Raw genomic sequence first — 15,639 nt, 5'->3', positions numbered from 1 at the left:
TATCACCCCTTCATCACCCCCCAGCACACCCTCCATCACCCCTCCATCATTGCACCATCATCACCAGCAGTCCCATCATTGCCCATCAGCCCACAGCATCCCCCCAGTACCCCCAGCACCCCCCTATCACTCCCCCATCACCCCCCATATCACACCACATCATCACCCCCCATGACACCACATGAACCTCCCCATCATCCCCAGCATCACCCCTAGATACTCCCACCCAGCATCACCCCAAGCATCCTGCATCACCCCCCCAGCCCACCCATCATCATCCATCTGTCCCCAGCCCCTCCATCACCTCAATATCATCCCCATCACCCCTCAATTCTCCCTTCATTCATGGTTTAGCCCATCCTTCTCCATCATCCCATCAGCATCCCCCCATCATCACCATCACTCCCCCATCCTCCCCCCAGCATTCCTGCTATCACCCCCATCACTCTTTGTCACCCACCCAGCACCCCCATCATCACCCATCTGTCCCCCAAGCCCCCTCCTCAGCCCTGCCCAGCCCCTTGCCCAGGCTGGGGTGTGCCAGCGCTGTCCCTTCCCGCAGGACTGTGCCCCCGGGTACACGCGCACTGGCGGGGGGCTCTACCTGGGCCACTGTGAGCTGTGCGAGTGCAATGGCCACTCCGAGAGCTGCCACCCCGAGAGCGGCGCCTGCTCCGTAAGGCCCCACGTCCCCAACCTTCTGGGGGGAGCTGTGGTGTTGGCCCAGCCCTGACACCCCCGATCTGTGCCCCCACTATCCCCCAGGGATGCTTGCACAACACGGCAGGGGACTTCTGTGACCAGTGCGCCCCCGGCTTCTACGGGGACGCCACCGCCGGGACCCCCGAGGACTGCCAGCCCTGCGCCTGTCCCCTCCCGTACCCTGAGAACCAGTGGGTGCCTGCACTGGGCTGGGGGTGCTGGGCTGGGTGCCAGGAAAGGGACCTGCCCTCACCTTGCTCTGTCCCCGCAGGTTTTCCAGGACCTGTGAGAGCCTGGGAGGCGGTGGGTACCGCTGCACTGCCTGCGAGCCGGGCTACACCGGGCAGTACTGCGAGCGGTGAGGCTGCTGGCACCCCAAAACCTGCCCCAGAAACCCACCCCATGGGCTCACCCCCAAACCCCATCCCAATATACCCCTCGCCAGAGCCAGCCCCAATACACCCCTCCAAAACCCCACCCCACGGGCTCACCCCCATATACCCACTCTGCTATACCTGCCCTGATGGGTTCACCTCCATATTCCTACCCCAAAACCTCACCTTGATTGAGTCACCCTTGTATACCTATCCCCAAAGCCCACCTCCATTGCCTCACCTTCACATACCCTGATGGGCTCACTCCCATTTATCCACCCACACGTTCCCACCCCAATGTACTCCCACTGTACCCACCCAATGTGCTCAGCCCTATGAGCTCACCCCCATACATGCATCCTGAAGAGCATCTGTGTACTCACCCCAACATATGCACCCCAATATGCTCACCCCAATTTATGCAACCCAGTATACTCACCCTGATAGCCTTCTCCTTACAGACCCACCCCAAAGTGCTCCCCAATATACCCACCCTAATACACCCACCCCAATATAGCCATCCCAATGTTCAACTGCTTCACCCTCCCGATGTACTCACCCTTATGAGCTCACCCCAGATTTTTGCCTGACATAAGCACCCTGACACACAGCACACCTACCCTGATGGCCTCACCCCAGTGGAGATACCCTAAAGTGTCCACCCTAATACCTACCTTGACACGGTCACCACCCCACTATTCTCATCCTGATGTACTCACCGTGATATGCTCACCCCAATACACCCACCCTGCGTACCCCAAAATGCCCATCCCATCCCCATACACACCCCAAAGTTCCCACCCCAGCCCACCCATCCCCATACACTTCCTCCCGTTTCCACCCCACCAGGCTCCCTCAAACCCCGTGCCCCCATTGTTCCCCGCAGCTGTGCCCCCGGTTACACGGGTGACCCCACGGTGCGGGGACAGGGCTGTGTCCCCGTGGGGCCGCCCCCCGCGCTGGCCGTGCGTGTGCACCCCCAGCGCACCGCGGTGCAGCAGGGCAGCGCTGTCACCCTGCGCTGCCACGCCGTCGGGGACCCCCCGCTCTACTACCACTGGGTGCGAGAGGACGGGCGGCCCCTCCCCGAGGGCGCCCAGAGCCGCCAGCAAGGTACTGGGTGGCTCAGGGGAGAGGGGGGACATCGGGGTGTCCCCAAGGTATGGGGTGTCACCTGTCTGTCCCCCCAGGTGAGGAGCTGCACTTCCCCAGCATCCAGCCCTCTGAAGCCGGCGTCTACGTCTGCTCCTGCCGCAACCTCCGGCACAGCAACGCCAGCCGCGCCGAGGTCATTGTCACCGGTAGGTCGTTGTCACCGAGAGGGGGGGACATGCACGGAGGGGAGGCAGGAGCAGGGCTCACCTCTCTGTGTGGGTGCAGAGACCCCCGACAAGCCCATCACCGTCACCGTGGAGGAGAAGCGGGTGCAGCGGGTGCAGCCTGGCGCCGATGTCACCTTTGTCTGTACCGCCAAGAGCAAGGTGAGGGGAAGCGGCACAGCATGGCAGGGGTGCTGCAGGGCACCCCTATGTGTGTGCAGGGACATTCAGGGTGTGGAGATGCCCCTGGGTGCCCACCTGGTCCTACACAGCAAAGGGACACCCAAGGATGTACTCATGGGGACATCCAGAGCACAGGAACCGCTGTGCCCATATGGACCCCCCAAGCCCCCTTGGGTCCTTATGTAGCTATATGGGACAACCCTGGGTGCCACCTCTCTCCCATGGGGTCACAGCTGGGCATGTGCCCTGCCATGTGCCCATCTCAGCGGCCTCAGGCTTCCCCACCTCTGTCCCCCCAGTCTCCTGCCTACACCCTGGTGTGGACACGGCAGAACCATGGAACGCTGCCGGCAGGCGCCGTGGACTTCAACGGGATCCTGACGCTGCGCGGGGTGCGGCCCCAGGATGCTGGAGTCTACGTCTGCACCGGCTCCAACATGCTGGACATGGACCAGGGCACTGCCACGCTCTATGTCCAGGGTGAGCCCCCACACTGTGGCTCACTCCGTGGTGACAGGGTGATGGGCAGCACCAGGGTGATGGGCATATTGACTGCCCAGACAGCAGGGTGATGGGCACACACAGTGCCAAGGCAAGGTGTGGTGGTTGCACTTGGCCCCCAGATGCTGGGTTTGATGGGCATGTTTGCTGTTTGGAGGCTGATGCCCAGATGCCAGGGTGATGGACACATTCAATGTCTGGATACCAGGCTGATGGGTTTGCCTGATGCCCAGTCCAGTCCTCCAGGTGATGGGCACGCTCACCACCCTGGCTCTGTGGTGATGGTGCCCAGATGCTGGGGTGATGGAGACATTGAATGCCCAGACACTGGAATGGTGGGCACACTTGGTGCCCAGACACTGGGGCAATGGGCAGATTTGGTGCCTCTATGCCATGGTGAGGGGTAGGTTTGGTGCCTGCACACCAGAGTGGTGGGCAGGATTGGTACCTGGACTCCAGGGTGATAGCCACACTCCCCTGAGACCCACTCCCTCCTGCAGCTGCCTCAAAGACTCAGATGTTCTATGGACCTGTAGAGTTCATGGAGGGGCACAGACCGGGTAAGTCACCAGGGGAGAGTTCCTGGGGTCCGCATGCTCCCCCCACCCACTGCATGCCGGGGCTCCACATGCACCCTGCTGCTGGCTGTGCCACGCCACCCCGCTTCCCACCGCCTGGGGACAGCACTGGGGGGGCCTGGCAAGCCCTAAATCCCCCCCCCGGGTCTCACCGCAGCTGGCACCGCCAGCGCCCCCACCGCCACCGTGGAGCCGGCGCAGCTGAGTGTGGCACCGGGGCAGCCGGCCGAGTTCCGCTGCGTGGTCACCGGCAGCCCCCAGCCCACCCTTGAGTGGCTCGGTAGGTGCCCCCTGGGGACGGGGGGGACACCGGGAGCTGGTGGGGGGACACAGAGAGCAGGGGTGATGGCAGGCTGTGTCCCTGCAGGTGCGCTGCCGCCGCAGGCCGTGGTTCAGGGCGGGACGCTGCGTTTCGCCGCGGTCGAGCCCGCTGATGCCGGGCACTACGAGTGCCGGGCACGGAGCAGCGCCGGGCAGCACACGGCACGCGCCTTCCTCCATGTGCAAGGTGAGCGGCATCACCATCGTCCCTTCACCCCCATTATCTTCATCATCAGTCACCCCATGGTCCCATCATCCCCATCATCTCTGTTGTCCCTGTCACCCCATTGTCCCCATGACCGCCATCCCCATCACTTCCATCATCGCCATTACCCCAATTGTTCCCATCACTGCTGTCATATACATCACCCCTATTGTCCCCATTGGCCATGTCACTCCTCTTGTTCCCATCATTACCCACCATCTGTGTCACTCCCCATCATTCCCACTGTCCATCTCCATAGTCTCCATGTGTGTCATCCCTGTCATCCTCATCATCCCTGTAACCCTCATCATCCCTGTCATCTCCCACTGTCCATCCCCCTCATCCCCACCATCCCATCATTTCATCATCCCATCATGACCACCATTGTCTCTGTCACCTCCCATTCACACCCTTCATTGTCCCCACCATCCCTGTCACTTTCATTGTCCCCCTTGCTCTCTTCTTCCCCTTCATCCCCTATTGTCCCCTCATCTCCATCATCCCATCATCCCTTATCATTCCATTATTCCCATCACCCTTATCATCCTCATCATCTCCTTCATCTCCATCACTCTCACTGTCCCCCATCGCCCCCATCACCTCCATCATCCCCCCGTGCCCTTCACCCTCATCGTCTACATCACTCATGTCACCCCCATTGTCCCCATCCCGCCATTGCCCCCAGCACCGCCCTGATCCCCCTCCCCACAGGTGCAGGCACCCCACAGGTGCAGGTGAGCCCGGAGCGGACGGAGGTGCAGGAGGGCTCCACAGTGCGGCTCTACTGCCGAGTCTCAGGGACCCCCACTGCCACCATCACCTGGGAGAAGCAGGGGGGCACTCTGCCGCCACAGGTGAGTGGGGTGCTGGCAGCTGTGGATGCTCCAGGGGGTGTGGGTGCACCACAGGTGCCTCTGACACCCACCCTCGTGCCACAGTCCCGCGCTGAGCACGGTGACATTGCCACGCTCGTCATCCCTGCTGTGACGGCAGCTGATGGTGGCATCTACCTCTGCGTGGGCACCAGCGCCGCCGGCACTGCCCATGCTGCTATCGAGGTGGCCGTGGTGCCAGGTGAGTAGGGTGGGTGACACCAATGGTGTTTGGGGATGGTTTCTGGGGGCTACAACCCACCCCTGTTGCCCCTTTTGCTCCCCACAGGGGTGGCGCCGCCTGTCCGCATCGAGTCCTCATCCCCATCTGTCACCGAGGGACAGACCTTGGACCTGGACTGTGTGGTGGCAGGACCCAGCTCTGCCACCGTGACGTGGTACAAGCGTGGGGGCTCCCTGCCCCCTGGCCACCAGGTAGGGCACAGCAGGGTGGGCAGCACCCCAAACGGTGCCCAGTCCCCTGCTGCGTGACACCAAAGCATGTCCCCAACTGCAGGTTTCAGGGTCCCGGCTCCGTGTCCCCCACATCACAGCAGCTGATTCAGGGGAGTACGTGTGCCGGGCAAGCTTGGGGACCGCTGCCCGGGAGGCATCTGTAATTGTCACCGTCGTGGCCGCATCAGGCTCATCCTATGGTGAGACTGGGTTCAGCAGCACTGGAGGGAACAGCTGGTTCCCAACAGACAGTCACAGCTCTGTCCTCCCCTGCAGGACCACCAGCTTCGGGTGTCCCTGTCCGGATTGAGGCATCCTCATCCACCGTGGCCGAGGGACAGACCCTGGACCTCAACTGCATCGTGGCCGGGCAGGGACAGGCCACTGTCACCTGGTACAAGCGTGGGGGGTCCCTCCCAGCCAAGCACCAGGTAGGGGATGCAGAGGGTGATGATGCGAAGGATGGCTGGGGTTGTTGCACAGCCCTGTGCAAGCCCAGGTGGCTCTGGTGACCCTTGTGTCCCCTCCCCACAGGTGTCTGGCTCCCGGCTGCGGCTGCTGCAGGTGACAGCGGCCGACTCGGGCGAGTACGTGTGCCGTGTGACCACTGGGGCCACCAGCAAGGAGAGCGCAGTCATGGTGACCATCCAGCCCAGCAGTGCCAGTGCCTACTGTGAGTGAGGACAAGGGGTGGCAGTGCCAGTGGGAGGTCCTCATGTGTCACAGCACTGAGCTTTGGCTCAGGTGCCCATACTGGCGAGGTCCTGCTGTGGTCACTGGTGTCACCCTCCTGTCTCTGTCCTCAGCCCCGGGCAACACAACTCCACTGCGCATCGAGTCCCCGTCCTCTGCCGTGGTTGAGGGACAGACCCTGGACCTCAACTGTGTCATCGCCAGCCCTGCGCAGGCCACTGTCACCTGGTACAAGCGCGGGGGAACCCTCCCAGCCAAGCACCAGGTAGGGAACATGGAGAGGGGATGTCACCAAAGGCGGTGGATGTGGGTTACCAACAGCTCTGGGCAAGCCTAGGTGGCCCACCCAAATCCTGTAGGCCCATGCAAGGCCAGCTGGCCCTGGGCAAGCCTAGGTGACCTGTGTGAATGCAGATGGTCCCATGCAAGCCCAGGTGGTCCTTATAAGGCCAAGTGACTCCATACAAGACCAGGAAACCCCATGCAAGTCCTGATGGTCATGAAAAGTTAGGTGACCTGTGGAAGCCTATGTAGCTCATGCAAGTCCAAGTAGCCCATGGAAGGTTACGTGTCCCCATTCAAGCCCTGAATTGTCCCTCATTCAAGCCCATGTGGCCCCATGGAAGCCCAAGTGTCCCCAGTAACTGCCGTGTCCCCTCCCCACAGGTGTCTGGCTCCCGGCTGCGGCTGCTGCAGGTGACAGTGGCTGACTCGGGCGAGTACGTGTGCCGGGTGACCACTGGGGCCGGCAGCAGGGAAACCTCCATCATGGTGACCATCCAGCCCAGCAGTGCCAGTGCCTACTGTGAGTGGGGACAGGGAACACACCCATGGGGGTGTGACACCGCTCCCAGTGTCCCTGGGAGGGTCACACACATGGTGGTGGTCACAGTCTCTAACCCACCTCCTGTCTCCAGCCCCAGGCAGCACAACTCCACTGCGCATTGAGTCCTCGTCCCTGTCATCCCCCGTGACCGAGGGACAGACCCTGGACCTCAACTGTGTCATCGCCAGCCCTGCACAGGCCACTGTCACCTGGTACAAGCGCGGGGGAACCCTCCCAGCCAAGCACCAGGTAGGGGAATGTCACCAAGCAGGGAAGATAGGGATGACATACAGCTCTGGGCAAGACCAAGTGGCCCATCCAAGTCCTGGGAACCCCATCCAAGTCCTGATGACCCCATCCAAGTCCTGATGACCCCATGCAAGGTTGGCTGGTCCTGGGCAGGCCCAGATGGCCTCGTGACTATGGAAGCCTGAGTGACCCCCAAGGAAGCCCAAATGACCCCATATAAGCCCAGGTGGCCCATGCAAGCCCAAAGTGGCCCTGTGCAATCCCAGATGACCCCTTGCCACATCTGATGGCCTCTGTGACCCTTCTGTCCCCCCTGTGTCCCCTCCCCACAGGTGTCTGGCTCCCGGCTGCGGCTGCTGCAGGTGACAGCGGCCGACTCGGGTGAGTACGTGTGCCAAGTGACCAGCGGGACCACCACCAAGGAGATCTCCATCATGGTGACCATCCAGCCCAGCAGTGCCAGCACCTACCGTGAGTGGGGACAGGAGGAGGTGACTGAGGACTGGGGGACAGTGTGCAGTCCTTGGGGTAACCCTCCTGTCTCTGTCTCCAGCCATTGGTGTCACCCCTCCGGTGCGCATCGAGTCCTCGTCCTCCTCCGTGGCCGAGGGACAGACCCTGGACCTCAATTGCATCGTGGCTGGGCAGGGACAGGCCACTGTCACCTGGTACAAGCGTGGGGGGACCCTCCCAGCCAAGCACCAGGTAGGAGAACACTGAGGAGCATTTTGGGGTGGAAAATGGATTTTTGGTGGTGCTGAGGGGTTTATGTGCCCATTCTCATGTGTGTCACCCCTCCAGGTGTCAGGCACCCGCCTGCGCATCCCCCAGGTGACAGCAGCCGATTCAGGGGAGTACGTGTGCCGGGTGACATCAGGTGGCATCACACATGAGACATCCCTTATTGTGACCATCCAGACTGGCGCTGGTTCCTCTTACGGTACTGGGATGGGTGAGGGGTGACAAAGGGATATGGGGAGGACACAGTGGTGACCCTATGGACCCTACTGCCACCCCCAGCTGTTGGTGTCACGCCACCAGTGAGGATCGAGACCTCCTCTGCTGCTGTCACCGAGGGACAGACGCTGGACCTCAACTGCATGGTGGCAGGACATGGTCATCCCCATGTCACCTGGTACAGGCGTGGGGGGGCTCTGCCTCCAAACAGCCAGGTGGGACATGGGGGAGGTGGCTTTGCCCTGCAGGCCACAACCCTACATCAGTTACTGATGTGTCCCCAACTTGTCACGTCCCCAGGTGTCAGGGACCCGCCTGCGCCTGGCCCAAGTGGCAGTGGCTGATTCAGGGGAGTACGTGTGCCGGGTGACCCTGGGGACCGCCACCCAGGAGGCATCTGTCATTGTCACCGTGCCAAGCAGTGCCAACAGCTATTACAGTGAGTGTGAGAGAGGGCAGTGCTTGGGGACAGTCAGGTGTCACTTTGGTGATAAACATTCCCTTTCCCTGTCTTCCCCCAGCCTCTGGCATCTCCCAGCCCCTCCGCATCGAGTCCTTGTCCTCGGCCATCGCCGAGGGACAGACCCTGGACCTCAACTGTGTGGTGGCAGGGTCTGGCCCCACCACCGTGACGTGGTACAAGCGTGGTGGCTCCCTGCCTGTTGGCCACCAGGTAGGTGGCAAGGGAGGGTCACCCTGAATTTGTCCCATCCCCTGCTTTATGGTGCTAACTTGTCCCCTAACCATTCCCTCCAGGTGTCAGGCACTCGCCTGCGCATCCCCCAGGTGACAGCAGCCGATTCGGGGGAGTACGTGTGCCGGGTGACATCAGGTGGCATCACGCAGGAGACATCCCTCATCGTCACCATCGATGATGGAGACAACCCTTCCCACTGTGAGTGCCACTCTCCAGGGGACAGGGTCTCACTGGTGTCAGGGACCACTGGGCCATTCACTCTCAACCCTGCCCATGCAGCCACCGGCATCACGCCACCCATCCACATTGAGTCCTCAGCATCCTCTGTCACCGAGGGACAGACTCTGGACCTGGACTGCGTGGTGGCTGGCCAGGGACAGGCCACCATCACCTGGTACAAGCGCGGTGGGGCCCTCCCTGCCAAGCACCAGGTAGGTGGGGACACCGGTGGGGTGGGGGATGGTGGTTGCTGTGCATGGCTGGGTGATGCCACCACCTTCTGCTATGATGTCCCCAGATTTCGGGATCCCGGCTGCGGCTGTCCCAACTCTCGGTGGCTGATTCAGGAGAGTACGTGTGCCGGGCTGACACGGGCAGTGTCTCCCGCGAGGCCATTGTCTCTGTCACTGTCACCTCCCGTGACAGCTCCAGCTACCGTGAGTGTGGCCACAGGGTGAGGGAGGATGCTGAGGGGAGATGGGTGATGTGAGTGACCTCATGGCCTCTCTGAGCCTTTGTCTCCACAGGTTTGCAGAGCCCCATCATCTCCATTGACCCACACAGCATGGCGGTGGCACCAGGTGAAGATGCCACCTTCAAGTGCCGCATTCATGATGGTGCCCGGCCTGTCAACATCACTTGGCGTATGGGGCCTGGCCAACACCTCCAAGGTATGGTGGACCCCAGGGTGGCCCTGGCATGGTCCCCAGGGTGGCCCTGGTGCTGATGGCTCCTCCTTGCCCAGACAATGTGAAGATCAGTGCCAACGGCTCAGTCATCTCCATCACCGGTGCCCACGTGGGCAACCAGGGCGCCTACCACTGCGTGGCCTCCAACCGCTTCGGTGTTGCCAGCAGTGTCGTCAACCTCGTGGTGCAAGGTATGACCTGGCCAGGGTGACCCTGTCCCTGTCTCCATGTGCTCCAGGCGTTCTCAGGGCACATGTGTCCCCATCCCCATGTCCTCCATGTGCTCCAGGTGCCCTCAGGGTGGTCTCCCTGTTACCATGCTGGTGTCCTCCATGTCATCCAGATACCACTGGAGTGATGATGTCCCTATCCCCATCTCCTTTCCATGCTTCAGATGCTCCTGGAGTGGTTGTGCCCATGTCCCCATGCTGGTGTCCTTCTAGGGGCCCCAGGAGATGTGATGTCCCCATCCCCATGCAGATGTCCTTTATGGGCTTTGGAAGCTCCTCAGATGTTGTGTCCCCGTCCCCACACTTGTGCTCATTTCCTCCCATGCTCCCAATGCTCCCAGGGTGATGGGTGCCCTATGGCCAGGCACCTTCCAGCTGCCATTCATGGTGGTGTCCCAGTCCCCACCCCAATGCCCTCCTCCTTCTCCAGGTGCCCCCACAGTGTCAGTGATGCCACCAGGCCCCGTGACAGTGAAAGAGGGCAAATCCCTGAGCCTGGAGTGCCTGGGCCGGGGCGAGCCGCGGCCACTGGTGCGTTGGAGCCGGCTGGGCTCCCGGCAGAAGGTGGAGCACCAGACGCTGCTGCACATGGACAGCCAGGCCATCCTGCAGGTGAGGGGGCACCCAGGGGCACCGTGGGGCACCCAGGAGTGCCTTGTGCTCATCCCTACCCTGTCCCCCCCAGCTCTCACCAGCCAAGCCGGAGCACGCCGGGACCTACGTGTGCACGGCGCACAGTGCCCTGGGCTCGGCACAGGCACGGGTGGATGTCAGCGTGGAGTCAGCACAGCGGCATCCCGGGGCCCCCGAGGTCACCGCACCATCCACTGTCACCGTGGTGGCCGGGGACACTGCCACACTGCACTGCACAGCCAGAGGTATGGGGAGCCTGGAGGGAGATGTATGGACATCCCTGGAGAAGGGGTGTTCTGAGCAGTACCTGACACCACGGTGATGGGCACGGTGTGGTCGTAGGTGACCCAGTGCCCCGGATCGAGTGGTCGAAGCTGCGGGCACCCCTGCCCTGGCAGCACCGCGTGGTGAACGGCAGCCTGGTCATCCCTCGTGCCGCGCAGCAGGACTCGGGCCAGTACATCTGCAATGCCAGCAGCCCCGTTGGTTCCACTGAAGTCTTCGTCACCCTCGATGTGGAGTGTAAGAAGGGGACAGCCAGGGGTTGGGGTGTTCCTGGGCTCCTGCTGCCACCTCTGCTGTGGCCATCACCCATCCTTCCTCTGCTTGTGGCCACCTGCACCACCACCTCCACCCTTACATCCAGCCCTTCCTCGCAGGACCATCCTGCTCCGTTGCAGCACTCATCCTCCTCCTCTCAAGCTCCTCTCAAGCTCCGTCACCAACCCTTCCTGTGGGTGTGTCCACCTGCTTGTCCTGTCCCTGTGCATGTCTCTCTCCACTTCTGCTCTCTCATCCATTTATCTATCCATTCATCATGGATCCATCCATGGCTCATCCCAGCTCAAACCCATCTCTCTATCTCTGTTCATATCTCTCCTTCCATCTTTTCCTCATGGATCCATCCATCTCATTCATCCCAGCGCACACCCATCTCTCTGTCTCCTTACTCTAGCATCCTTTTCTTCCTTGTGGATTCACCCGTCCCTCATCCATCATAGCTCACGTCCATCTCACACCCTCCATCCACCCCTTCCTGGTGGATTCATCTATTGCTCACCCACTCCAGCTGACATTCCTCTCTCTGTTTCCTCTCACACCCCTCCATGCATCTCATTTTTGTGCATCCACCCATCTCTTGTTCATCTTAGCACATGCTATCTCTCCATCTCCTCTCATACCCTTCCATCTATCCCTTCCTAGTGCATCATCCATCCCAGCACATGCCCAGCTCACCATCTGCTCTCAAATTCTGCCAGTCACTGATCCATCCACCCACATACCTACCTCTTCCTTGTGGATGCATCCATCACTCAACCATCCTAGCTCACATCCCATCTCCTAACTCTTCTACCCATCTCTTCTTTGTGCATCCCTCCATGTGATCCATCCCAGCATACACTTGTTTCTCAATCTCCCCTCAAATTTATCCATCCACGCCTTCCTGGTACATTCATCCATCATTCAATCGTTCCATCTCACATCCAATTCTACATTTCCTGACCTTGTGCATCATCCATCTCATCCATCCCAGCACACACCCAACTTGCCATCTCCTCTCAAACTCTCGAATCATTCATCCAAACCATCCATCCATCCATCCATCCATCCATCCATCCATCCATCCATCCATCCATCCATCCATCCATCCATCCATCCCTTCCTTCCTGGTGGATTCATCCATCACTCCTGGCTGTCCCACCCATCCATGTCTCCATCTCCTCTCACTCCTCTATCCACCCGTTCCTCATGGATCCATCCAACTGTCATCCATCCCAACACATGCCCATCTCCATCACCCCCACACCCCTCACCAACACCCTCCTTGCCCCACTGACCGGTTCCTGCCCCCACCACGGCTGACGGCTCCCCCCATCCCACAGCACCTCCATATGCCACCATCCTCCCGGAGGACATGGCGGTGCGGGCAGGTGACGCGGTGCAGGTGCAGTGCCTGGCCCACGGCACGCCCCCGCTGCACTACACCTGGGAAAAGGTGAATGGCAGCCTCTCGGCACGTGTGGCCCACCGTGCTGGCCTCCTCCGCCTGAGCCCCGCTGCCCCCGCCGACACTGGCACCTACCGCTGCCTCGTCACCAACCGCGTCGGCACCGCCGAGGCCTTCGCCCGCGTGGCTGTTCATGGTGAGCCCATCCCCAGCCCGGGTACTGTTTGTGCTCTGTGTTGGTGCTGGCAGTGCTGCCGGGTGCCCTCGGAGCTCTGCATCCTGCCCGGGTGATGCTGGTGCTGACCGGTACCACCGGGGCTCCACATCCCCCTGGGTGCTGCTGTTGGGTCTGCATCCCACCCTGATTATCCTGGTGTTGCTGGGTACCACCGGGGCTCTGCACCCCACAGGGATGATGCAAGTGCTGCTGGGTACCACTGGGGCTCTGCATCCCTTCCAGGTGATGCTGGTGAAGGTGGGGACATCGCTGGTGGTCCTTTGGTGGTGCGGGTGACACCAGGGAGCCTCGTCAAGGGGGTGGGTGGCACTGCCGAATTCGCCTGCTCTGTCTCCGGGGACCCCCGTGCCCATGTGGAGTGGCTGAAGGAAGGTGGGGAGCTGCCCCCCACCCACAGTGTGCGGGACGGGGTGCTGAGGTAAGGAACAAGGGATGGGGAGGTGGTGGGACCCCCACGCTGGTCCCTCTTGGGGTCCCTCACCCTGGCTGTGTCCCCGCAGGATGCCGGAGCTGGCGCCAGGGGCGCAGGGCGTGTACGTGTGCCGGGCCAGTGGCCCAGGCGGGCAGGCAGAGGACAGGGCCACCCTCACTGTCCAGGGTAGGAGCATCACCCCAGCACCAGGGGACACATCCACCCCCTGACCTCTCTCCCACTACCAAGGGCCCCAGGAGCCCCATGTCCCCCCACCAAGGGGCACCCCAGCACATTCCATTTCCCTGCACACACAGGCACCCTGATAGCCCCCAATGCCCTGGGTGACCTGAAATCTCTCCTCAAGCCTACAGGCACCCCAATACCCCCACCCTTCCCCATGCCTGTGGACACCACAACACAGTCAGTCTCTCTGCACACCCATGGACACCCCAGTGCCCCCTATCTCTTCCTACAGCCATGACCACCCTGGTACTCCCCTTGTCTCACATGCTCACGAGGACTCCCAACATCTCTGACCTCTCCCCAATTGTCCCACATCCCCTCAGGAACCCCGTTTCTCCCTGTCTCCCTCTCCACTGCCTCCCTGTGCCAAGGGTTCACCCCAAATCCCCACTGTCCCCCAAGCTCTCCCCAGGGCCCTGATCAACATCCGGACCGCGGTGCAGACTGTGCTGGCAGGGACAACAGTGGAGCTGGAGTGCCTGGGCTTGGGGGAGCCCCGTCCCCACGTCACCTGGAGCAAAGTGGGGGGCCGCATCCGCCCCGGGGTGCTGGTCCGCGCCGGCACCCTCACCATCGAGCAGGTGGAGCGGGCGGACGCCGGGCAGTACCGCTGCACTGCCACCAACGCCGTGGGCACCGTCCAGTCACACGTCATCCTCCATGTGCAAGGTGAGCATGAGGACACAGAGGTGGGGATGCACACCGTGTCACTGCAGGTTGGTGACACCTCTGTGTCCCCAGCCGCTCCTCAAATCGCCGGGCAGCCAGAGGTGAAGGAGGTGTCCCTCGGATCAGCAGCTGTTCTGCCGTGCTTGGCATCTGGCTTCCCAGTGCCAGAGATCACCTGGAGCAAGGTACAATGGAGGGGTGGAGGGTAGGCATGGCAGGGGGTGTGGGAGCTGCTCGTGGGTGCTGACCCCCTCCGCTGTGCCACAGCTGGAGGGGGAGCTGCCGGCCGGTGCCAGGGTGCAGGGGAACGTGCTGACGCTGCCAGCCGTGCGCCCCGAGGACGCCGGCGTCTACACCTGCGTGGCTGCCAACCACCGTGGCCAGCAGACAGCCTACTACGTGCTGAAGGTCCAAGGTGAGGACAGAGAGAGGGATGGACGGACGGATGCATGGATGGATGGATTGATGGATAGATGGATGGAGGCAGGGGTGATGTGCCCCGCCCCTCCTTACCCTCCCATCCCTGCAGAGCACGTGGTCCCCTATTTCGGGCAGTCGCCCCGCTCCTTCCTCCCCCTGCCCACCATCAAGGACGCCTACAAGAGGTTTGAGATCCTCATCACCTTTCGACCTGATGCTGCTGATGGTGAGCCTGTGTGCCCCAAGTGTCCTCTGTCCTCCTTTATGTCCCCTCCATCATTTCCCCCTCCCTTCCCTGCCTTCATCCTCCCCTCCTTTCATGCTCCACCTGCCCTCCTTTATCTCCCATTCTCCATTCATCTGAGAGCCTCCCGTTTATGGGGGATTTCTCCTCCATTCTGGGAGGATTTCAGGGTCCCCTAGGATGTGTCCCCCATCTCAGGATGGGGACTGTCCATCTGATCCCCTGTTACCCCTCAGGGCTTCTCCTGTACAATGGGCAGCGGAAAAACAGTGGTGCCGACTTCATTTCCTTCGGGTTGGTGGGTGGACGCCCTGAATTTAGGTGAGACCTATGAGCGGGTGTAGGGGAGAGGTGGGAGATGGGTGCCAGCACACACCCACACCCCTTGTACCTCCAAAAAACCAGGTTTGATGCTGGTTCGGGCATGGCCACCATCCGTCACCCCACAGCACTGCGGCTGGGCGAGTACCACACAGTGCGGCTGCTCCGCAACCTCACCTGGGGCTCGCTGGGCCTGGATGGGCACCCTGCCGTGAATGGCACCTCCCAGGTACCACTTTGGGGTGTTGGGTGGGGATCAGGGTGCTGGAGCTGGTGCCCACCCTCGTGTGCCTGCAGGGGAAGTTCCAAGGGCTGGATCTGAACGAGGAGCTGTACCTGGGGGGGTACCCCGACATCGGAGCTGTGGCAAAGACGGGGCTCAGCCGGGGTTTCATGGGTGAGTGAGAGGTTTTGGGGGCACCGGGGTGAGGGGGCCC

The 15,639-nt window shown here is 61.7% G+C and overlaps 1 protein-coding gene across 8 annotated transcripts in view; it reads left to right on the top strand.

Moving 5' to 3' along the window:
* Positions 1-15,639, top strand: part of HSPG2 (heparan sulfate proteoglycan 2) — a 41,468-nt gene that overhangs the window by 19,619 nt on the left and 6,210 nt on the right. The window contains exons 37-79 of one of the 8 annotated variants that reach the window (XM_050982476.1): positions 563-676; positions 766-893; positions 974-1,060; positions 1,963-2,189; positions 2,267-2,377; positions 2,457-2,557; positions 2,878-3,058; positions 3,580-3,639; positions 3,815-3,937; positions 4,025-4,165; positions 4,895-5,037; positions 5,122-5,257; positions 5,345-5,490; positions 5,573-5,711; positions 5,788-5,942; positions 6,046-6,184; positions 6,318-6,469; positions 6,871-7,009; positions 7,122-7,279; positions 7,612-7,750; positions 7,833-7,984; positions 8,081-8,219; positions 8,300-8,451; positions 8,537-8,675; positions 8,758-8,909; positions 8,993-9,131; positions 9,213-9,364; positions 9,451-9,589; positions 9,680-9,823; positions 9,898-10,032; positions 10,502-10,683; positions 10,757-10,949; positions 11,047-11,226; positions 12,588-12,848; positions 13,113-13,308; positions 13,391-13,488; positions 13,951-14,217; positions 14,290-14,402; positions 14,485-14,632; positions 14,747-14,863; positions 15,118-15,202; positions 15,287-15,431; positions 15,500-15,599. In XM_050982476.1, coding sequence (XP_050838433.1) covers positions 563-676; positions 766-893; positions 974-1,060; positions 1,963-2,189; positions 2,267-2,377; positions 2,457-2,557; positions 2,878-3,058; positions 3,580-3,639; positions 3,815-3,937; positions 4,025-4,165; positions 4,895-5,037; positions 5,122-5,257; positions 5,345-5,490; positions 5,573-5,711; positions 5,788-5,942; positions 6,046-6,184; positions 6,318-6,469; positions 6,871-7,009; positions 7,122-7,279; positions 7,612-7,750; positions 7,833-7,984; positions 8,081-8,219; positions 8,300-8,451; positions 8,537-8,675; positions 8,758-8,909; positions 8,993-9,131; positions 9,213-9,364; positions 9,451-9,589; positions 9,680-9,823; positions 9,898-10,032; positions 10,502-10,683; positions 10,757-10,949; positions 11,047-11,226; positions 12,588-12,848; positions 13,113-13,308; positions 13,391-13,488; positions 13,951-14,217; positions 14,290-14,402; positions 14,485-14,632; positions 14,747-14,863; positions 15,118-15,202; positions 15,287-15,431; positions 15,500-15,599 — 6,247 coding nt within the window. The remainder of the gene's footprint in view (positions 1-562; positions 677-765; positions 894-973; positions 1,061-1,962; positions 2,190-2,266; positions 2,378-2,456; positions 2,558-2,877; positions 3,059-3,579; positions 3,640-3,814; positions 3,938-4,024; positions 4,166-4,894; positions 5,038-5,121; positions 5,258-5,344; positions 5,491-5,572; positions 5,712-5,787; positions 5,943-6,045; positions 6,185-6,317; positions 6,470-6,870; positions 7,010-7,121; positions 7,280-7,611; positions 7,751-7,832; positions 7,985-8,080; positions 8,220-8,299; positions 8,452-8,536; positions 8,676-8,757; positions 8,910-8,992; positions 9,132-9,212; positions 9,365-9,450; positions 9,590-9,679; positions 9,824-9,897; positions 10,033-10,501; positions 10,684-10,756; positions 10,950-11,046; positions 11,227-12,587; positions 12,849-13,112; positions 13,309-13,390; positions 13,489-13,950; positions 14,218-14,289; positions 14,403-14,484; positions 14,633-14,746; positions 14,864-15,117; positions 15,203-15,286; positions 15,432-15,499; positions 15,600-15,639) is intronic. The other 7 variants (XM_050982477.1, XM_050982478.1, XM_050982479.1 and 4 more) reach the window with 7 other exon arrangements.

This window comes from Serinus canaria, chromosome 21, assembly GCF_022539315.1.
Source record: "Serinus canaria isolate serCan28SL12 chromosome 21, serCan2020, whole genome shotgun sequence".
Lineage (NCBI taxonomy): Eukaryota > Metazoa > Chordata > Aves > Passeriformes > Fringillidae > Serinus > Serinus canaria.
Note: the sequence above shows the minus strand (reverse complement) of the source record. Positions and strands in the feature narration are given on the sequence as shown.